Source organism: Mandrillus leucophaeus, unplaced genomic scaffold, assembly GCF_000951045.1.
Source record: "Mandrillus leucophaeus isolate KB7577 unplaced genomic scaffold, Mleu.le_1.0 Scaffold499, whole genome shotgun sequence".
Classification (NCBI taxonomy): domain Eukaryota; kingdom Metazoa; phylum Chordata; class Mammalia; order Primates; family Cercopithecidae; genus Mandrillus; species Mandrillus leucophaeus.
In genome coordinates, this window is record NW_012105353.1 from 1,286,589 (window position 1) to 1,309,799 (window position 23,211).

The 23,211-nt window shown below is 41.9% G+C and overlaps 1 protein-coding gene across 1 annotated transcript in view; it reads left to right on the forward strand.

Moving 5' to 3' along the window:
* MAP3K15 (mitogen-activated protein kinase kinase kinase 15) overlaps nt 1-23,211 on the forward strand; it is a 133,969-nt gene that overhangs the window by 69,411 nt on the left and 41,347 nt on the right. The window contains exons 7-12 of the mRNA XM_011995799.1: nt 2,570-2,682; nt 3,231-3,390; nt 8,540-8,690; nt 10,410-10,517; nt 13,882-13,931; nt 16,363-16,458. Coding sequence (XP_011851189.1) covers nt 2,570-2,682; nt 3,231-3,390; nt 8,540-8,690; nt 10,410-10,517; nt 13,882-13,931; nt 16,363-16,458 — 678 coding nt within the window. The remainder of the gene's footprint in view (nt 1-2,569; nt 2,683-3,230; nt 3,391-8,539; nt 8,691-10,409; nt 10,518-13,881; nt 13,932-16,362; nt 16,459-23,211) is intronic.

A 23,211-nucleotide genomic window follows, 5' to 3' on the forward strand; every position in this document is an offset into this window, starting at 1 on the left:
TTTGAGACTGAGTCTCGCTCTGTCACCCAAGCTGGAGTGCCATGGTGTGATCTCAGCTCACTGCAACCTCCACCTCCCTGGTTCAAGCAATTCCCTTGCCTCAGCCTCCTGAGTAGCTGGGATTATAGGCACATGCCACCACGGCTGGCAAATTTTTTTGTATTTTTAATAGAGACAGGTTTCACCATGTTGGCCAGACTGGTCTCGAACTCCTGACCTCAGGCAATCCACCTGCCTTGGCTTCTCAAACTGCTGGGATTATTTCTCTTTATTTTTATGCCATGTCTCAAGTATCTAGGTGAGATGGCCCTATATGTCTTTTGTGAGTTCCTCTACACTTGAATTTGTGTGATTTTTAAGATACCACATTCTTGCTTCTGTTGTTACTAATTATGTGTAGATCTTATTCCCTTCCACCGTAGTGTAAGTTCTTGGAACATAATGACCTCGTCTTCTTTTTTTAAATGTCCTGTAGTTCCTAATGCACCGTGTGGTGGAGAGGAGTCACTCAGGGTATCGAAGGGAAGTTAATGTTTGGTAAAGCCAAAACAGAAAGCTGTGTTCCCACTATGGTGGCTGGGAATTCAGTCCCCAGGTCAGAAAATCACTGCCTTTGGCTCCTTCAAGAAAGTCCTAGGAGTTTTTCTCCAGTGGCTTCAGAAGGTAGTGGCGGTAGGTGCAGAAGCAAATGTAGCTTCGTCTTCTGCTCAGGGCGTGGTGGCTGTGGATAAGATCTATCCTGGATATCATCTAACCCACCCTCTCCAGTGCGGACATGGAGCATATGGCTCAGGGAGGTGGGGAGCTGGTCCAAGATCACAGTGCTGGTTAGTGGTGAATCTGGGACTACAATCCTGCCTGGAGTTCAGATCTTCTCTGCCTCAAAGTTGGGCCTGCTTGACTTCTGGAGAAGCAACCCTCTCGGCCCTCTTCTCAGTATAACTTTTCATAGTAGAAGAAAATAAAACAGTCACATCTAGAAGGAGGTAGAATTTAAAATTCTCAAAACACACAGGAAAAAAAAAGGTTGAATTTTGTTGACTAAGGTAGGAAGGACTTCCTCGGTGTCCTCTGATCTGTCTGAGGCTATTTGTATTATGCCTCAGAATTGATAAAGCCATATTTTAACTGATTTCAATGATAACTTCTCCTTTGAAGAATTAATATTTTGTTGTTGAAATCTCTTGCTGTCACATGAGTGACAAAATTACTACTAGCAAGTCTTTGGTATAAACTGTGCCACTTAAAGACACTTGTGTTGTTACTTCATTAATTGAGTTCTTTTTTCCTGCCTATAATTTTCATACTTGTTCATAGAACAGAAATGAACTTATTATGTATAGAAAAGGGTAAAGAAGAGAGTGAACTTGTCACTGTTAACCTTTTGGTATAAAAATACGATTCCCAATTTTGTATCCTGTTCCTTATCCTGATAGAGTAGATCGCTGTCACTGCTCCTGTAGTTATTTGGGATCCAGGATTTTGGCAATACTGCTTCCTGCAGGAGAAAACAACTCCATGTTGTTAAAAGCAAACAGCTTGCAGAGAAATGGCCTACCATTGATGCCATTTCGATGTAATAAAAAAATACTCAATGCATAATTAGAATCCAACTTTAGAAACAAGGTTTAGGTGGGCAGCGTGGCTCATGCCTGTAATCCCAGCTACTTGGGATGCTGAGGTGGGAGGATCGCTTGAGCCCAGGAGTTCAAGGCTGCAGCTATAATCGTGCCACTGCACTCCAGCCTGGGTGACAGAGTGAGACCCTGTGTTTAAAAAAAATGAAAAAAAAATTAACTGGGCATGATGGCACAAACCTGTGGTCCTAGCTGCTTGGGAGGCTGAGGTGGAGGGATTGCTTGGGTCCAGGAGTTCCAGGCTGCAGTGAACTATGATTACACCTCTGCACTCCGGACATCAAATCGTGGTGATCTTCTGGGAGTAGGATTAGAATTGAGTTTAAATTTCTTTTGTGTACTTCGTGATGATTTCCCTATTTTATACAATCAGTGAGGCTTTTATAATAATCTTATTAACAAAAAAAACCCCTCCCTGGTGTAAGTTACTGTGTTGCTATTGTGACTTTTTTTTTTTGTTTTGAGGCCAAGTCTTGCTCTGTCACCCAGGCTGGAGTGCAGTGGTGCGAACTTGGCTTGCTGCAGCTTCCACCTCCCAGGTTCAAGCGAATTCTCCTGCCTCAGCCTCCCGAGTAGCTGGGATTACAGGCATGCACCACCACAGCTGATTTTTGTATTTTTTTTGTAGAGATGGGGTTTCACCATGTTGGCCAGGCTGGCCTTAAACTCCTGGCCTCAAGCGATCCACCTGCCTCGGCCTCCCAGAGTGCTGGGATTACAGGCATGAGCCACGGCGCCTGGCCTATTATGACATTTTTGAAGTTACTAGAGAGCTGCATGTGGCTGTTTGTGAAGGTGGTGGTGGGAGGCAAGGGGAATAGGCAACAACAAACTTAAAGAAAGAAAACTTTTCATGAGAAAGTTGGTTTATACCATTATTTAAACATTTTTTGTTGTAATATAATCAGACTTTGGTGGTTCTGTAATTATAGGTATCGCAAAGGGTTTGAACTCCAGTCATCTCTCTATTCGGGAATTAATCTTGCAGTTTTGCTGATAGTTGCTGGACAACAATTTGAAACTTCCTTGGAACTAAGGAAAATAGGTAAAGCTGTTTATTACTGCAGATGTTGATGCTTTGATTATACAAGTTTGGCATTAGAAATTATGTTGAAATAACTAGCATTATGTCATTATATTTCTGTTCTTTTTTTGAGACAGAGTCTTGCTCAGTTGCCCAGGCTGGAGTGTAGTGGTGCGGTCTTGGCTCACTGCAACCTCCACCTCCTGGGTTCAAGCAATTCTCCTGCCTCAGCCTCCCGAGTAACTGGGATTGCAGGTGCCCACCACCATACCCAGCTAATTTTTTTTTTTTTTTTGTATTTTTAGTAGAGATGGGATTTCACCATGTTGGCCAGGCTGGTCTCGAACTCTGGACCTCAAGTGATCCGCCTGCCTCAGCATCCCAAAGTGCTGGGATTACAGGCGTGAGCCACCGTGCCCATCCTACTAGCATTATATTTCAAAAGTAACAATCAGTTACTTTTCCTACAGCGCACTTGAGACAGCAGCCAAAATAAAATACCTGCTTATCCTCAATATGACAGAAACTAAGAAAGAGTTTTCTGACTGTCTAAAATTCAAATTCTTAAGGTGTCCGGCTGAACAGTTTGTTGGGAAGAAAAGGGAGTTTGGAGAAAATGAACAATTACTGGGATGTGGGTCAGTTCTTCAGCGTCAGCATGCTGGCCAGTGATGTCGGGAAAGCCGTCCAGGCAGCAGAGAGGTTGTTCAAACTGAAACCTCCAGTCTGGTGAGTTGTGTCTGTGTGTTGTCATCAGCCATCTCAACACATGACCTTGTTCTGAAATGTCTTCCTCAGGGAAGAAAACGTGGAAGTGCAAAAACAGTAGTAATCACTATGTTTCTCCTTCTGACTTTTCATTAAAGCAAAGTTAGCACAGACACAACTGCTCTGAGAATTCCCTTGCTTTTATGTGAAGGGAGGGAAAGACAGATCCACACAGAATATATCCCTGCCTGCTCCATCCCTGAGATTAGGCCTTCTATCCTATTATAATTTCTGCAGGTTGTCTAGGTCCTTAAGAGCAAAATACTCTTGGCTACTAGTATGTATTATGCATTTGTGAGAAAGCATATAATAAAGTGAAAAAAGCACACCAAGAAAATGTTTATCACAAATGAAAACTGGAACTAAAAGAACAATAATAGGGTGTGGTAAATAAAACGGTGGCACAGCAACAGCCTTACACAGCCATTTAAATGTGCGGGAAATAATGTTTGGAGACGTGGAAGTGTGTTCGTGGTTTGTTGTAGAATAAGAAAAGCCAGCTCCTGGGTAGATTTTCCTGTATCAGTGGTTCTCAAATTTTATTGTTTGTCAGAATCAACCTATGTTGATTAACACACAGACTGGACATAGTGGCTTATACCTGTAATCCCGGCACTCTGGGAGGCCGAGGTGGGAGGATTGCTTGAGCCCAGTAGCTTGAGACCAGTCTGGCTAATAGAGTGAGATCCAGTCTCTACCAAAAAAAAAAAATAGCCAGGCATGGTGACACACGCCTGTGGTCCCAGCTACTCGGGAAGGCTGCGGTAAGGTCAAGGCTGCAGCGAGCTGTGATTGCATGACTGCAGTCCAGCCTGGGTGACAGAGTGAGACCCTCTCTCAAAAGTAAATAGGTAAAATAAAGAAATAAAACACAGATTGCTGGGCCCACTCTCAGGATTTCTGGCTCGGTAGGTCTGGGGTAGAGCCTGAGAATTTGCACTTACAAATTCTAAGCTGCTGCTGCTGCTCTGGTGACCACACCTTGAGAACCGTTGTTCTATATGATCTTGTTTTAATTAAAAATATGTGTTTGGCATGTGACTTGTAGGGAAAGGCCCAGGTGGGGTGGGCGGTATCAGATTTCCCCGTAGACATGAAGCTCCGTTAGAATCGTGGTTATCTTATTGATTGCTATAGTCTCATAATAAATGCTCAATAGATATTGTATAATCAATAAATGGTGAATGATTTTCTTCAGAATATTGACAGTGGTTGTGTCAGGGAGATAGCCTTATAAGGATTTTTATTCTGTTTTTTTTTTTTTTTTCTTACCTTTGTTTTCTGGTTTTTCTTACCTTGGTCTTCTGATTTTTCTTAAATGCATATGGATTATTTTTATAACTTTAAAAAACATACTTTTAGGCCGGGCACGGTGGCTCAAGCCTGTAATCCCAGCACTTTGGGAGGCTGAGACGGGCGGATCACGAGGTCAGGAGATCGAGACCATCCTGGCTAACACGGTGAAACCCCGTCTCTACTAAAAAAATACAAAAAACTAGCCGGGCGAGGTGGCGGGCACCTGTAGTCCCAGCTACTCGGGAGGCTGAGGCAGGAGAATGGCGTGAACCCAGGAGGCGGAGCTTGCAGTGAGCTGAGATCCGGCCACTGCACTCCAGCCTGGGCGACAGAGCGAGACTCCGTCTCAAAAAAAAAAAACAAACAAAAAAAAACACAAAAAAACCCCACATACTTTTAACCATTTGTGTTCATTGACCATCCCTTACATCCTAGTTCAGCGGGTCAGTCCGGATTACGGGGGATGGGAATCTCTTCAGTCATAATTAGTTTGACCCTATTTCTTCCCAATCTGAAGGAACTTAAATTTGGCCCTCAAACCCCTTGAAAATTCTCTGAGGCTGAAAGGACACAAAGCCAGGCTGGGCCTCTAGCCCTCCTGGAGTGGCTGCTATTTGAAAAGTACTAATCTTAAAGTGCATTGCTGTTATCTGGGCAAGATGGAGCCGACTTCAGGGAGTGGAGACCCCAGGATTGGATACAATCCCATTACGTCAGCACCTGGGCTCACTTATAGGACTTACACTGTTATTACCTGTTGTTAGGAGTCCCCAAGACCCTTCTTAGGTTCATGATTTGCTGGAAGGACTCACAGAACTCAGAAAAGCTGTTATACTCTTAGTTATGGTTTATTACAATGAAAGGATGCAGATTAAAATCAGCAAAGGCAGAAAGGTACATAGGGTAGAGTCCAGGAGAGACCAGGTGCAAGCTTCCAGTTGTCCTTTTCCGGTGGAGTCATGTGGACAGTGCTTGATTCTCCCAGCAAAGATGTGTGACAACATGCATGAAGTCTTGCCAACCAGTAAAGCTCATTGAGCCTTAATGTCCAGGGTTTTTATTGGGGATGGGTCACGTGGGCATGGAGTCCTCATGTGGCTGATATTAATACCTCAGCTCCAACCTAGTTTTTTGTACCTCGCCCGGCTAGTTTTTTGTATTTTTTTAGTAGAGACGGGGTTTCACCGTGTTAGCCAGGATGGTCTCGATCTCCTGACCTCGTGATCCGCCCGTCTCAGCCTCCCAAAGTGCTGGGATTACAGGCTTGAGCCACCGTGCCCGGCCTAAAAGTATGTTTTTTAAAGTTATAAAAATAATCCATATGCATTTATCCAGAGGTCAAACTGATACAATGTGGCCCAGGACACGGACTGTGAATCATATCGTTAGCATAAACTATCTAGGATGGCCCAAGGTCCCGGATAAACAGAGATGCTTTTAGCTGGCAGTATATCCCAAGGACTTAGAGGTGATCTCCCAATAGCCAGTCCAGGACCAGATCTTTCTTTTGAATGTGTAGAGTTTGGACAGCACAGGCCCGCTGAGTACCCAAGCAAGTCAGTTGGAGTCTAGCTGGCCTATCTTCCCAGGATAGCTCCAGCTTTTATCCTCAAAGAGCAAAATAATACTATGATATATAATACTATAATATAAATAATACTGTGATATATAATAATACTATGATATAAATAATGTGATATAAATACTATGATATAAATAATACTATGATATATAATAATACTGCCTGGCACCTATATTCCAAAAAGTTCAATATGCCTGAAAAGAGCAAAGGTGTGATCAGAGTCAAGATGTCATAACATCAAAATCTACCTAGTCAGATTCTAATTTTTAAAAAAATGAAAGACAGTGAGTTTGACTAGTGATTGCCAGGAGTAAGGGAGTGGGTGGGATGGGAGGGAAGTAGGCATGATGGTGGGAAGGCAACACGAAGGGTCCCTGTGGGGATGGAAATTTCTCTGTCTTGCCTTGTATCAGTGACAACATCCTAGTTGTGGTATTGTACTGTAGTTTTTGTAGGATGCTTACCATTGGAGTAAACCTGGTCAAAGATATATGGGTTCTCTCTGTATTGTTTCTTAGCACTTCATGTAAATGTAAAATTACCTCAAAGTAACATGTTTAATTAAAAAGAAAATGAGTTTGAAATTTTGTCATTTTGTAATTGCTTTGAACTTTGAACTACAGCTGACCATTGAACAATGTGGGGGTTAGGGGCTCAGTTGAAAATTGACCAAAAACTTAACTACTAATAGCCTGCTGTTGACTGAAAGCCTTACCAATAACATAAACAATATTTTGTATTTTATATTTTGCAAAAAGTGCAGGATTTTTGCAACCGCTGACATAGCTGCAGTGACGGCTTCATGAATTTCCTTTTCTATTTTTGCAACGATTTTTAGGCTGGATTCATTTGTCTTGAAATGGCAGCAGCTGTAACTGCAGAACTCAATCTGCAGTACATATCAAGCAATTCAACTTTTTCTGGTAATGTCATGACTTTTCTCTGCTTCTTGGGAGCGTTTCCAGTATCACTAGTGGCACTCTGTATGGGTCCCATGGTGTTACTCAAGGTTTATGGTATTGCACTAAATACAATGAAGAATGCACGAGAACCGTGAGTGATCACTTTTTACTATGATCTGCAATTTACTGGAGAGATGAACTGCTCATGCAAAAATGATCAGTCTCACATGGTGGAGTTTTTTGTTGTTGTTGTTTGTGTCTGAGACAGAGTCTCGCTCTCTCGCCCATGCTGGAGTGCAGTGGCGTGATCTCGGCTCACTGTAACCTCTGTCTTTCAGCTTCAAGCAATCCTCCTGCCTTAGCCTCCCGAGTAGCTGGGACTATAGACGCCTGCCACCGCATCCAGCTAATTTTTGTATTTTTAGTAGAGACGGGATTTCGCCATGTTGGCCTGGCTGGTCTTGAACTCCTGACCTCAGGTGATCTGCTCGCCTAGGCCTCCCAGAGTGCTGGGATTACAGGTGTGAGCCACCGCGCCTGGCCACATGGTGGAGTTTTAAGCAGATACTTATAACATGAGCTCACCACAATAGCAACAGGAGGTGGCTACAAAATCCTTACAGTGGTGCAGTATGCACTACAGTTAATTTTATGCAGTCTTGATTTAATACCGCATCTTTACGTTTGTTTATATTTTTCTTGACTGGGAATGGTGCCATATACAGTCTGTAAGTGTTTGTGTGTGTAAGTTTTGGTACATTTTAACTTTTTATAAGAGATTTGTATATATTTTGGGTAGTAAATGATAAAATAGACTAGTGTCTACGTATATTTTATGCATTCATGGCATACCTAGCTTTTTCTATTTTTTTTGATATTTCTAGGCTGCACACTTCATCTGCAAAGTTTTCCAAATTGTCGCACATCTCCAGAACATTTTCCAATGTATTTATTGGGAAAAAAAATCTGTGTGTAAGTGGACCTCCACAGTTCATACTTGTGTTGTTCAAGAGTCAGCTGTGCCTGCCTTTGTTATTTAAAACAGTTATCACATGCTTTCCAATCTCCCATTTTAGACAATAGGTACTAAAATTGAGGTTTAGCCCAATGTTGGTAAAAAGTCACGTTGTGTTATTTTGTTGGATGGACTTACTTTGCCTACTGCTTGGGTTTTCTTAATTAGTTTTGTGGCTGCTGAGCAGTCATTTATGAAGCACTCATGATATAATATGAACTTAAGTAAATAAAAGCTTTTGGAAAGCTTCTTTTAAAGGGACTTGAATTCAATTTCTTTAGGAATCCAATATATTGCTGTTTGTGATTTTTCCAGGTACCTGCGATCACTAGTTCAGAACTTGTTACTAATTCGGCGCTTCAAGAAACCCATTATTGAACACTCACCCAGGCAAGAGCGGCTGAACTTCTGGTTAGATATAATTTTTGAGGCAACAAATGAAGTCACTAATGGACTCAGATTTCCGGTAAGATATGCTAAATCCATTTTTTTTTTAAGATTAGGAAAAAAACTAGGGATTAGTCCTATTTAACTATTGAATACTCTGAACTAAAGAAAGCCGTAGAGTAATTTTAAATGTTGGGATAAACATCAATCTTATGTGAAATCAGTAAGTGATAGATCAGCTCACTGATAGATCGTTGGCCGTATCCTCTGTAGTAGTCATTCTCAATTGGAAGCAACTTTGTCCCCCTAAGGTACCTCTGGCAATGTCCAGAGACATTTTTGGTGGTCATGACTTGGGGAGAAGGTGGCGCTACTGGCATCTGGTGGATAGAGACCAGGGATGCTGTTGAACATCCCATAATGCAAAGGACAGCCGTCTCCAATAAAGAATTATCCAGCCCAAAATGTCATTAGTGCCAAAGTGGACACACTTTCCTCTAAACTAATGTAGCACCACGAGTGGAAACTTGGAATTCAGCATGGTTTCCTGTTAAGCTTTGGATTGCCTGTAAGGCCAGTAATTAATATTTAAAACGTATCAAAAAGGCAAAATTGCTTTTAGCTTTTCATGGAATTTTTGTTTTAATGTTATGACCATCTTAGAGTCATGAGTGAAATATGTGAATGTCTTGGAAATTGAACTTCAGATAATTGTGTTCCATATTTATGCTTTGAGAGTTTGTGAACAGCCCATTTCCAAGAATTTCATTAAGCATCTAATAAGAGATTGTTTGAAATGATTGATAATTATTTTGTTGCTGGTTAATAATACATTTTAAAATCTTTTTTTAGTTATGAAATATTTCAAACCTACTGAAAGGTACAAAAAAAAAAAAAAAAAACGGAGCAGACAACAGCATAATCTCTAACCAGGTTTAGTGATCTTAAACATGTTGCTTTGTTTTGGAGATTTATTCCCTCTCTCCCTCCCCATCTCGCCCCTCCTCTTTCTCTTCCCCTCCTCTTTTTTTTTTTTTTTTTTGTTGTTGTTGTTGTTGTTGTGGTTGTTGTTTTTTGTTTTTTGAGATGGAGTCTCATGTAGTGGTGTGATGTCGGCTCACTGCAACCTCCACCTCCTGGGTTCTAGCGATTCTCCTGCCTCAGCCCCCTGAGCAGCTGGGATTACCGGTGCACACCACCACACTCATCTAATTGTTGTATTTTTAGTAGAGACGGGCTTCACCATGTTGGCCAGGCTGGTCTCGAACTCCTGACCTCAGGTGATCTGCCCACCTTGGCCTCCCAAAGTGCCCTCCTCTTTCTCTCCCCACTTTCTTCCTTTCGCTGCCTTCTTCCCTCCTTTTCCCCCTTTTCTCTTTCTTCCCCCTCTCTCCTTTCTCCCCTCTCCTCCTAGCTCCCTTTCTCCCCACCCTTTCTCCCCACCCTTTCTCCCCACTCTCCTCCTCCTCACCCTCTTCTCCCTCTCTCCCCGCTCCTCCTCTCTCTTAACAAAATAACACCTTACTGATGGGCCATCACCTTTTTTATCTCCTTGCATCTTTCCCCCCACCTCCAAAGAGATGGCATCTCAATATGTTGCCCTTGAACTCCTGGGCTCAAGTGATCCTCCGACCTCAACCTCCCAAAGTGCTGGGATTACAGGCTTGAGCCACTGTGCCTGGCCCTCAGTGAGGATTTATTGAGTACGGACCTCCCCGCCTCCTCGCTGGGCAGGGTGCGCTGTGGCGCGCTGTGTTTCCTACCCGTGTACATTAACAGGCATCTCTTCTTGTTTCAGGTTCTGGTGATAGAGCCAACCAAAGTGTACCAGCCTTCTTACGTTTCCATAAACAATGAAGCCGAGGAGAGAACGGTTTCTTTATGGCATGTCTCACCCACAGAAATGGTAAGGAGGAAAACTCACAAGCAATTGAATCAAAGATTAAATTTTCAAATAGGGAAGTCTAAATGGTAGTATTTGAAGGAATAGGCACCCGTGTTTAACTTCTGAATTTTGAGAATATATGAGAGAGTATGATCACAGATGAGAGAAAGCAGATTTTTCCATTATGTGTGTGTGTATGCATATGTGTGTGTGTGGGCATGTGGTGAGGTGGGGGGGGAGGAATGTGTGTGTGTGTGTGTGTGTGTGTGTGTGTGTGTATAAAAAACATTAAATACAAGTTGGTTAGTTTTTTTTATATAGTTAAACCATAGGGAAGTGGGTAGAGGATACAGGCTGGTGTGTTGGTTCACACCTATAGTCCCAACACTTTGGGAGGCCAAGGCAGGTGGATTGCTTGAGCCCAGGAGTTCAAGACCAGCCTGGGCGACACAGCAAAACCCCATCTCTAGAAAAAATAAATTTAAAAAACTAGCCGGTCATAGTGGTGCACATCTCCCAACTGCTTGGGAGGCTGAAGTGGGAGGATCGCTTGAACCTGGGAGGCCGAGGCCACAGTGAGCTATGATTGCACCACTGCACTCCAGCCTGGGCAACAGTGAGACCCTGTCTCTAGAAAAATAAAATAGTAATATATTTTTAGAAGCACTTAGACTGGCTTTCTTGATGAATCTCAACCATTACTGGATCCTGTGGCTTTCTAGATAAAACTCAGACTCTTTTACTGAGTGTTCAAGTCCCTCTGTATACAATCCTGCCCCCTCCCTTCCTCTTTCTCTCCAGCCCTCAGTGCCAGTCAGGCTGTCTTCTTACCAGCCCCTGAACTGTCCCTGCTGGAGCTCCTGTCTACCCTTTTATTTCCATCCTTGTTCCTTTTGGGATTTCCTTCTTCCGATTATCCAAGTCCTAGCTTTTGCAAAGCCATCTTTAACCGCCCCTTCGTTCCTTGCACGGAGTGTCTCTAGGCTACCAACTGCCTGTATCATGCACAGAAGACCATCCTAAGAATGCCCATACATTACTTCTATATGTTTGTAGCTGTAGGAGCTACGGAATAGTTACCCACTCCTGAACAAATGCCTGTTGATTATGACATAAAATGTGTTGTTAACTAGTAAATGTTCCTCCCAAATCAAGTTCTCTAAAGCCATCCTGGAATAGACCTGCCATCGGGAAAGACTTTGGAAACTCATGGGCTAAGCTTTCTGTATATGTGCAGTCTCCTGCAGGTGGCTGTGGGTCAGACAAGACTCTCTCGAGTCTGCCCTGGCTCCCATTTCTGTGTCTGAATCCAAAGGCAGACTCCTGCTGTCTGCCACTATCCTCTCTGCATGATTTTGGACTCATGTCTCCTCTGAAATACACTTAGCCTTTCTATGCAGTTGGATGTGATTTGCTGACTTTCATAGTCTCATACCCTCTTATGAGAAGCCTCCAGTGGCTTCCTGTCTCATGCAGAGTCAAAGCTGATGTCCCGAGGGTGGCCTAGAGGTCCTGCATGATTTTCCCATGAGCTCTCCACCCTCTTCTTCCACTCCCACCCCAGTCACTCCACTGTAGCCATATTTGCCTGTTTGTTGGTCCCTGAATGTGCCAGGCGCACCCCTGCCTCAGGGCCTTTGCACTTGCTGTTCCCTCTGCCTAGAAGTCTTCCCCCAGGCATCCGCGTGGCTTCCTCCTTCCCCTGCTTTAGCTTTCTGTTCAGAAGTCATCAGCGACGCCTTCCGTGAACATCCTGTTGAATAACGTGACCCCCTGCCCTATCTGAATGCCCTTCCCTGCTTTTGTTTGTCTTCATAACACTTTTCACCGCCCCCCCATGCTATGATTTTACTATTTAATCTATTGTCCATCTCTCTTCACTCACATGTAGGGCCCATGAGGGCAGGAATTTTGTGGTTCTCTGCTGTGTCTTCAGTATTAGTACTTTGCCTAGCACATACATGGTAGGTGCTTGATCAACACATAACTAAAACTTCTCCCTTCGGGAACCATCTTCCCCGTCTGTTCCTGTTGTCATTGCTGTGTTCAGTCACGTGGTTCTCATACTTTTCTTCTCTGGGTGGCTTAGTTGGTCACTTGTGACATTCCTCAGGCCAACCAAATGGATTTTTTTTTTTTTTTTTTTTTTTGAGACAGGATCTCACTGTGTCCACTCCAGCCTAGGCTGGAGTGCAGCGGAGTGATTTTGGCTCACTGCAACCTCCACCTCCTGGGTTCAACTGATTCTCCCACCTCAGCCTCCTGAGTATCTGGGACTATAGGCGTGTGCCACCATGCCCAGCTCATTTTTGTATTTTTAGTAGAGACGGTGTTTCACCATGTTGGCCAGGCTGGTCTCAAACTCCTGACCTCAAGTGACCACTCCCCCCAACTCGGCACCTTGGCCTCCTGGAGTACTGGAATTACAGGTGTAAGCCACCACACCTGGCCCAAATGGATTTTCCTACTTAAAATTATTTTCTGCAGTTGGCGATGTATTGATGTTGTTGCCTATGGATTTTCCAAAACTGGAGTTTCAGATGTTCCTTCTCAGGCTTAGCTTTGTGCAAAGTGTAATGGTAGTGAAGGGAGGGGACCAAGTTAGTTTTTGTTTGTAAGTGCAACTTGGTGCTGCTTGAAACCCCCGTTAGTTTTTCTATTAGTCATGGTAGGCTAGCTTCTAAAACAAACAGCCTCCAAATCTCAATATCTTAACATGATAAAAGTTTATCTATGCCTCATATCATATCCAGGTTGTAGAGGGTGGCATTTGGGGGGCATTCCATCTTGCACTGTATGGGGAAAGAGGAAATAGAGGGTTGCTGTGGAGTTTATGAGTCATGCCTGCAGGCGATGCACGGCATTCCTGCTCACATCCCATTGGTCAAAACTCCACTGTATATCTCTTTAGCTGCAAGGGAGGCTGGGAAATGTAGTTCAGCTTTCTGTTCAGGGAGAAGAGGAAGACTGATGAGTGCTGAAAGGTATCTGCCACAGTCTTGCCTCTCCCAGTATTTTTGCAAGTCATTCAACGTAGGTGGGCTGTTCTCATGCTTGTTTTAGAGTTTGCCTACTATATTGACAGAAGAGGAAAAGCCTCTCACTGTGTGTTTATTCTATGCTTATTATTTCTATCTGAAACTTAGATTATTTCAAATTTACATCATTTAAACTGGATTAGAGATACAAACGAATTTTTATAATACATAGGAAAATGTTTCTGGTGTTCCAAGTTATACAAGGTTTATTGCTCTAACCTGTAAAAAAAAAATCACTACTGGCAGGTAAAATAGCAGAAATGATTGACCATAGAATGAAACAAACAAAAAAATCTTTTGCTTAAAAAAAACTCAAACTATTGACTTCTGTCTTTGATAACTTGCAGAAACAAATGCACGAATGGAATTTTACAGCCTCTTCCATAAAGGGAATAAGGTAAGAACATAGGAGAAAATGGAGTTACTGTTTTAATGCAAATGATGATACTGTTTTATACACTTTAATGTTTCCACTTATTCATAATATGGAATGTTGTTATTTTTAATGGAATCCAAAATGTCCTCTTCTGTTTTGTTGTCCTGCCTGAGCTAGTTATTAATACTAGTGTACTCCTGGTAAGAACTTCTTGGATTGTTATAATAGAGTAGCTTTGCTCATACTCAGCAGACTAAACTCACTTGTGTCATTTTTTTTTTAAAAGAAGTGATCTGTAGGAAGAGAAGATGTATCTTTTTTGAGCCAAAGATGTTCAAGTGCTCAGTGACTCTGAGAACTGAAGCCAGGAGATGACTAGTAGCGACACTTGGGTTGGGATCTTGTGGACAGAGTAATGGAGCCGGGAGATTTTTTTCAGGGAGGGCATGAGGTGGTGTATTCTGGGGAGAGGCGTAGCTCTTGGCATTTTGGATCAGGAGTGGTAACCATTTGGGCCTGAGCTGTGTGGCCTCACCCGAGCAGGGCTAAACATCTCAGCTGCACTTGTCACCCTGGCAGTTCATTCGAGGGTGAGACTGGCTCTGAAGTAGATGTGAGTTCTAATCTCTCTTTGCTGTGTGATGTTAGGAAAGTCACTCAGCTGCTCTAAGTATTTTCTTCAAATAAAGGGCTTGGACTAGAACATTCCTTTCTCTGATTCTGAGGCTACCTCAGCCACTGAATGAATCCCCAGTTATTTCCAGACACAGTGTGATCCTGTCCTGGAAACATCAGTATTGAAATTAGAGTACCGTCAGTATCACTTCAAAGGAGGGAAATAATTTAAGTACAAAGTAGTGCGTTGGGGTGATACTGCCCAGGAAATACAAGGCAATTTGAAATACACTAAGCAAAGCATACACAAAGCAGCAGAAAAGGGAATAAAATATGGTCTCTGTCCTCGTCTGTACCTGACTCTACAGCTCATCCAACAAGCAATATTCAGCTTGCCTGGACATAGCTAGTGACAGAAAATCTGCTAGTAGATGATTTTTTTTTTTTTTTTTTTCAGATAGAGTCTTGCTCTGTCACCCAGGCTGGAGTACAGTGGCATGATCTCGGCTCACTGCAACCTCTGCCTCCCGGGTTCAAGCGATTCTCCTGCCTCAGCCTCCAGAGTAGCTGGGACTACAGGCGTGTGGCACAATGCCTGGTTGATTTTTGTATTTTTTGTAGAGTCAGGGTTTTGCCATGTTAGTCAGGCTGGTCTCGAACTCCTGACCTCAAGTGATCCACCCACCTCAGCCTCCCAAAATGCTAGGATTACAGGCGTGAGCCACTGTGCCTGGCAAAGATTTTCCAAAGTGTATTACTTAGTAATTGTGTTAGAGGAAGTAGTCAAGGACCTTCTGTTTGTGCCTCCTCATAGAGATACCTCTAGGTGCCATTTCAGCCATCAGTGGGAATTTACAAAGGGTCTGAGGGCGTATCAGCCTCGTCCCACCCCTCCCCGGGACTGATGTGACCTGAAGAGTATACTTTGAGCATTCCAGAGGCTCTCCAACTAACTGTGGTAGTTGCTTTACAGATTGATTTTCAAAACCTGCTCACTTATAATCTAATTCTTCTTGAATCTCCCCTGTACTCTTGGTGTTCCAACCCAGTATTTGTCATGCAATCTATAACATAAAGAATGGTCTAGGACAGTTTGGATCTCAGGAAGAGATAACTTAGAAAGGATGAGATAAAGTGGCTTCAGTTTTTGAAGGGACAATTATAGAAGAGAATATAGTCTTCCTCTCCATAATACCTCCTGGCATGAAGGCCACTGCAGAGGCTTTGGCCCAGTGTGGGTGAAGAACTCTCTAACATACAATCTACTAGCAGTTTTCCTGTCACTGGCTGTGTCCAGGCAAGCTGAATATTGCTTGTTGGATGAGCTGTAGAGTCAGGTACAGACACTGGGTGGAGATGGACCAGATAACAAACATTTAAAGGCCTTTCTTGAGCTACAATGCCATATTTATTTCCATTTTCCTTGTGTGGTCACAAATACTGTATCCTGATATTTTCTGAATCTAGAAATTCCCTTAATACCACAATAAATTATTTCACAAATACCTTGACTTTCTTTTTCATGAGATTATAAGCCCCTTGAGGACAGAGAACCATATTTTGCTCCCTTTTCTGTTGCCCGTATGCTTTGCTTAGCACTGAATTATATTAAGAGTAAGTTTATACTAAGGTCAATTGATAAATACCAACTCAAATATAAGCAAGATAAATGTCTCTGGTATTTAAATTTCATAGAGAAATAAAAGGCACACTTAGGGGGTGTTTGTTAAAACATTAATGAATCTTTCAGAAATTGATAAAATAGAAAAGATTGTCTCACAGATTTAGAATGGGTATCATAACTTATGTATAAACATTATACTTTGAAATTTTACAGTCTATCAAAGTTTGATGAACGGTGTTGTTTTCTTTATGTCCATGATAATTCTGATGACTTTCAAATCTACTTTTCCACCGAAGAGCAGTGCAGTAGGTGAGTTACAGCTGATTCAGGTATTTGCAATCTAATTATGGCGAATCATTTTTAAAGGGCCTTTGTTCTGAAAGATATTTACTTGCTATTACTGTCTTTCTTGAAATGTTAACTTACATCTCAAAAAAGCTCTAAAATTTTCTATAATTCACATAGCAGGCAATTCAGCCATTTAAAATATACAACTTGGACAGGCGCAGTGGCTCACGCCTGTAAATCTCAGCACTTTGGGAGGCTGAGGAGGGTGGATCACCTGAGGTTAGGAGTTGGAGACCAGCCTGACCAACATGGTGAAACCCTGTCTCTACTAAAAATACAAAATTAGCCGGATGTGGTGGCTCATGCCGGTAATCCCAGCTACTTGAGAGGCTGAGGCAGGAGAATCACTTGAACCCAGGAAGCAGAGGTTGCAGTGAGCCGAGATTGTGCCATTGCACCCCAGCCTGGGGAACAAGAGTGAAACTCCATTTAAAAAACTAAATAACATAACATTCAGCGTTTTTTAGTATAGTCATAGTTTTCCAATCAACACCATAATCTAGTTTTAGAATATTTTCATCAACCCCACAAGAAACCCAGTATCCATAGAGTCACTCCTCATTTCCTCAGCCTCACCCTATCCTGGCCCCAGCCCTAGGCAACCATTAATCTCTGTGTCTCTATGGCTCTGTCTATTCTGGCCATTTCATATAAATGGAATCATACAGTATGTGGTCTCTTGTGACTGGCTTCCTTCACTTAGCGTAATTTTCTTTAAGGTTTATCCATGTGTGACACGTATCAGTACTTCATTTCTTTTTGTGGCTGAATGATATTCTTTTGTATGGCTATACCACAGTTTATCTGTCAGCCAGTAGGCATCTGGGTTGTTTGTACTTTTTGACAATTATGAATTATACTTCCCTGAGCATCATGTGCAAGTATTTGTGAGGGCATGTTTTTATTTCTCTTGGAGTCAAATTGCTGAGTCTTATGGTAACTCTACATTTAACCTTTTGAGGAACTCCCAGACCATTTCCCCATTTTATATTCCCATTAGCAATGTATGCAGCTTCCAATTTCTCCACGTCCTTACCAACACTCGTTATTATCTGTCTTTTGAGTATCATAATCCTAGTGGATGTGAGGTGGAATCTCATTGTGGTTTTGATTTGCATTTTCCTGATGACTAATGATACTGAGCATCATTTCATGTGCTTATTGACCATTTACATACCTCTGGAGAAATGTCTATTCAAATTCTTTGCCCAATTAAAAAAATTAAACTTTTTATTTTTGAAAATATTCAGAGCCATAGGAAAGTTTCAAAAAACAATACAAAGAATTTCCATATATGTCTTACACAGAATTTCTCAGGATTAACCCTTTGCCACATTGGTTTTACATTCTCTCTCTGTGCATATGGTTATTCTTTCTGAACTGTTTAAAAGTAAGTTGTAGACATAATGCTCCATTACCTGTAAATACTTGAGTGTATTTTGTAAAAGCAAGGATACTCACGTAATTACAGGACAGTTATCTAATGAGGAAATTAAGATATATAGTACTATAATCTACAACATTTATCCAAATATTACTTAGTGTCCCAATTATGTCTTTTATAGCAAAACAAAAGGTTTTTCTTTGGTCCACGTTCCAATCCAGGATCATATGTTGCGTTTAGTTGTCATGTCCACATAGTCTCCTTTCACCTGGAAGAGTTCATCATCTGTCTTTCTTTGTCTTTTTTGACTTAATACTTTCCAAGAGTACAGACAGTTTATTTTGGGTAGTCCTTTGACTTGGATTTGTTTATCGTTTCCTCACGAGTACACTGATGTTATGTATTTGGCAGGAATATCACAGAAATGATGTGTCCTTCTCAGTGCCTCATAACAAGGGATGCAATATCTGTCTGTCATTATTGGTGATGTTAACTTGGATCATCTGGTGAAAGTGGTGTTTGCCAGCTATCTCCAAACTTTGCCCACTTGTAATTGGGTTATTTATCCTTTTATTATTGATTTTAAGAGTGATATATACATGTATATAAAATGTATTTTTTTCTCCATGCAAGTTCCTTATCAGATGTGATTTGCAAATGCTTTTCCCATCCTGTAAGTCGTCTTTTCACTCTCTTGATGGTATTACTTGCAGCACAAAAGTTTTTAATTTGGACGAAGTACTAGTTACCTATTTATTTCTTTTGTCATTTGTGCTTTTGGCTCCTGTCTTAGAAGCTTTGTCTAACCTGAGGTGTCCTATGGTTTTTATGTTTTCTTCCAAGAGTTTTATAGTTTTAGCTTTCATGTTTAGGTTTTTGACCCATTTTGAATTCATTTTTGGACATGGTGTAAGGTAGGGGTTCCAACTTTATTCTTTAACGTGTGGATATGTGGTTGTCCCAGCACCATTTGTTGAATGGACTATTCTTTCCCTGATTTAATGATCTGGGTACTCTTTTAGGAAATCAGTTGACCACAAATGTAGTTTATTTCTGGACTCTCAATTCCATTCCATTGTTTTGTATGTCTATTCTTAACGCAAGCGCCATGCTTTCTCTATCACTGTAGCTTTGTAGTAAGTTGTAAAATCAGGAAATGTGAGCCCTCCAACTTCGTTCTTGTTTTTCAAGATTGATTTGGTTATTGTGGATGCTTGCATTTCCATGTGAATATTAGGATCAGCTTATCAATTTCTGTAGAAAAAAGGGTAGCTAGGACTTTGACAGGAAATACATTGGATATCTAGACAATTTGGAAAGCGTTGCCGTATTAACCATCCTGGCTTCCGATCCATGAACACAGGATGGATTTGTATTTACTTAGGTTTTCTTGAATTTCTTTCAACAATATTTTTGTAGTTTCAGTGTATACATTTTGTACTTCTTTCATTAAATACGTACCTAAGGATTTTATTATTTTGATACTGGAGTTGTTTTTTTAATTTCACTTTTGGATTGTTCACTGATAATGTATAGAAATACACTTGATTTGTAAATGTTGATTTTATAACTTACAACCTTGCTGAACTCATGTGTTAGTTCTAATGGGCTTTAGTGAACTCCTTAGGGTTTTCTGTATATAATATCATGTCATCTGCAGATACAGTTTTAGTTTTTCCTTTCCAGCCTAGATGCCTTTATTTTCCTTGCCTAATTATCCTAGCTAGACTCTCCAGCACAATGTGGAATACAAGTGGTGAGAGTGGACATCTTTATTTTGTTCCTGTTTTTCAGAAGAAAGAAGTTAGTCTTTCATCGTTAAGTATGATGGTAGCAGCAGATTTTTCGTAGATAACCTTTATCAGATTGAGGAAGTTCCCTTTATTCATAGTTTATTTGTATCATGTAATTTGAGAAAATCTTAATTCATTGTGTCTCAGACAATCATTGTCACAACATATTTAAAGATTAGGCTAGGCTGGGTGTGGTGGCTGATGCCTGTAATCCTAGTGCTTTGGGAGGCTGAGGAAGGAGGATTGCTTGAGTGGGCAGTTTGAGACCAGCCTGGGCAACATGGTGAAACCCCATCTCTGCAAAAAGTACGGAAAAAAAAAAAAAAATTAGCTCAGCATGGTGACATACGCCTGTAATCCCAGCTACTCAGGAGGCAGAAGTGGGAGGATCACTTGAGCCTGGGAAGTTGAGGCTGCGGTGAGCAGTGATCAAGCCACTGCACTCCAGCATGGGCAACAGAGCAAGACTCTGTCAAAACAAAAACAAAAACAAAAACACAATAGAATAAATAGCAGACTAGGGAATCATTGGGTCATAACCTTCAATTTACAGTAGAAAAAATGTTGCCAGATATAAATTGGTGTAAAAATAATTGCAGTTTTTGCCATTAAAAACCTAATATTAAGCAGAACATCCTTTTGCTACTACAGAATGTGCCCTTTTGACCCTCATTCAGTACTCAGTGCCTTTTTTGCAATACATTTTAATTTTTTTATTGATGTATAACATACAAACAAGTAAAGTTTGTAATGTACACTTAAGTGTACAGCTTAATATGTACACTTGATAAATTTTTGTATGTGTCTGCATTCTTGTACCCGCCTCCCAGATCAGCACCCCAGAAGTTGCTTTGTGCCCCTTCACAGTCATTAAACTCCCCCCAGTGTTAACTATTTTGATTTTTACCGCCAACGGTTAGTTTCACCTGTTCTTGACCTACAAATAAACAGAATCATGTAGTTTGTACCCTTGTTTCTCACCTCTTTCCCTTAAAATAATATTCATAGCTGGGCACGGTGGCCCACACCTGTAATCCCAGCACTTTGGGAGGCCAAGGTGGGAGGATCGCTTGATCCCAGGAGTTCAAGACCAGCCTGGGCAACATAGAGAGACCCTCGTCTCTACAAAAAATAAAAAAATTAGCTGGGCATGGTGGTGTGCCCTCTAGTCCCAGCTACTTAGGAGGATGAGGTGGGAGGATTGCTTGAGCCTGTGAGGTCGAGACTGCAGTGAACCATGATCACGTCACCACACTCCAGGCTGGGTGACGGAGTGATACCCCATCTCAAAAACAAAAAACAAAATGAGATCCAACTGTGAAGTGTGTATCAGTTATTTCTCTGTGTAGCATTCCATTGTGTTCCAATTTATCTGTTCTTCTATTAATGAAGACTTGGATTGTTTCTGTTTGGGGGCTATTATGAAGAAAATGACTATGAACGTTCTTATATATGCCTTTTGGTGAACATATATGTTGATTTCTATGGAGTATATGCCTGGGAGTGGATTATTGGATTATAGGGTAGGTTTATCTTCAGCTTCGGTTGTTGATACTGCCAAGAGTTTTCCAAAGTGGTCGTGTTAATTTACACTCCCACTAGCAATGTATGAGAGTCCCAGTTGTTCCATATTCTTAAGAACAGTTGTTATCGGCCGGGCGCGGTGGCTCAAGCCTGTAATCCCAGCACTTTGGGAGGCCAAGACGGGCGGATCACGAGGTCAGGAGATCGAGACCATCCTGGCTAACACGGTGAAACCCCGTCTCTACTGAAAAATACAAAAAACTAGCCAGGCGAGGTGGTGGGCGCCTATAGTCTCAGCTACTTGGGAGGCTGAGGCAGGAGAATGGTATAAACCCAGGAGGCGGAGCTTGCAGTGAGCTGAGATCCGGCCACTGCACTCCAGCCTGGGTGACAGGGCGAGACTCTGTCTCAAAAAAAAAAAAAAAGAACAGTTGATATCTTTTATTTTATTCTGTTGAGACAGAGTCTTGCTCTGTTGCCCAGCTGGAGTGCAGTGGCGCAGTCTTGGCCCACTGCAACCTCTGCCTCCTGGGCTCAAGCAATCTTCCTATCTCAGCCTCCCGAGTAGCTGGGACTACAGGTGTGTGCCACCATGCCTGGCTAATTAAAAAAAAAAAAAAAATTGTAGAAACGAGGTTTCAGCCACATTGCCCAAGTTGGTCTCGAACTCCTGGGCTCAAGAGATCTTCCCGCTTCAGTCTCCCAGGATGCTGAGATTACAGGCATGAGCCACCACACCCAGCTGATACCGTCTTTTAAATCTTAGTTCTTCTGTGAGTGCATACCATATATCTCTTAAGAAGCCTGACTGTTGGGTTTCCCAGCTTTCGAAGATTAGAAGAAGAAAAGGTGAGATGGGTTAGTTAGAAAAAAGAGCATTTTAATGGTTTATGGAAATTATCCTGAAATGTACAGTATTCCTCCTTGACATCTTAAGATAGAATTGTAAGTAAAAATGTTCTAATGAGTCAAGATGACTTGTATCCAAATAAACAACTGCACAAGTCTAGGAAGTGGCCCATGTGGCCCAGCAGAATTTGTGAGAAGGATTTATGGGTCAACATTAAGCTTATTCTATGTCAACAGAATGATGTGGCCACCTTATGCGTTTCCTTCTCGCCATTCCCCTTATGCAACACCCTGTATCTTACTGAGAACTAGATTGTCTATACTTTGAGAGGTGATGGTCCCACTATCCTTAGCATTGATTAGATCCCCTCTGAACACTGGTCTTGAGGCTAGACTTCAAGAATAATACAGGAGGCTGGGTATGGTGGCTCATGCCTCCCAACACATTGGGAGGCTGAGGTGGGAGGACCATTTGAGTCCAGGAGTTCGAGACCAACCTAGGCAACATAATGAGACCCTGTGTACAAAAAGTACAAAAATTAGCCAGGCTTGGTGATGGGTGCCTGTAGTCTCAGCTGCTTGAGAGGCTGAGGTGGGAGGATTGCTTGAGCTCAGGAGGCTGAGGCTGCAGTGAGCCATGATCACATCACTGTACTCCAGCCTGGGTGACGGAGTGAGACCCTGTCTTTAAAAAAAAATAATAATAATAACACAGGGACGTCATCTGAAGAATTACCTGCTAGTGGAGTAACTTGCAAGTCCTGGGGAAAACAGTGATGGGACAGAAAGGAAAGACTTATAGGGACATGGTAAAATTATGTGCATTTCTAATGGGGTGTCATGTAGAAAAGTGGTTAATTGTAAGCAAACTACGGATGGAACCCACATAAAAGAAGTCTTTGGTTCAATAAAAGGGAAACATTTCTCATTAAGATCTTCCAAGAATGAGCTGTCTTTGGGAGGTAATGAGTTTTCTGTTGCTGGAGCTACTCAAGCATCAGTTGGCCAACCAGTTGGTGGAGATACTGTATAGAGGGGATTCAGGTATCACATTGGTAGTTGCCCTACATTTGATAACCACTAAAGTACCATGTCAAATCAAGGAGGGGATCGATTGTTCCATGACTTGTAAAAGTTTGGTTTATATTTAAGTACAGTTTAATA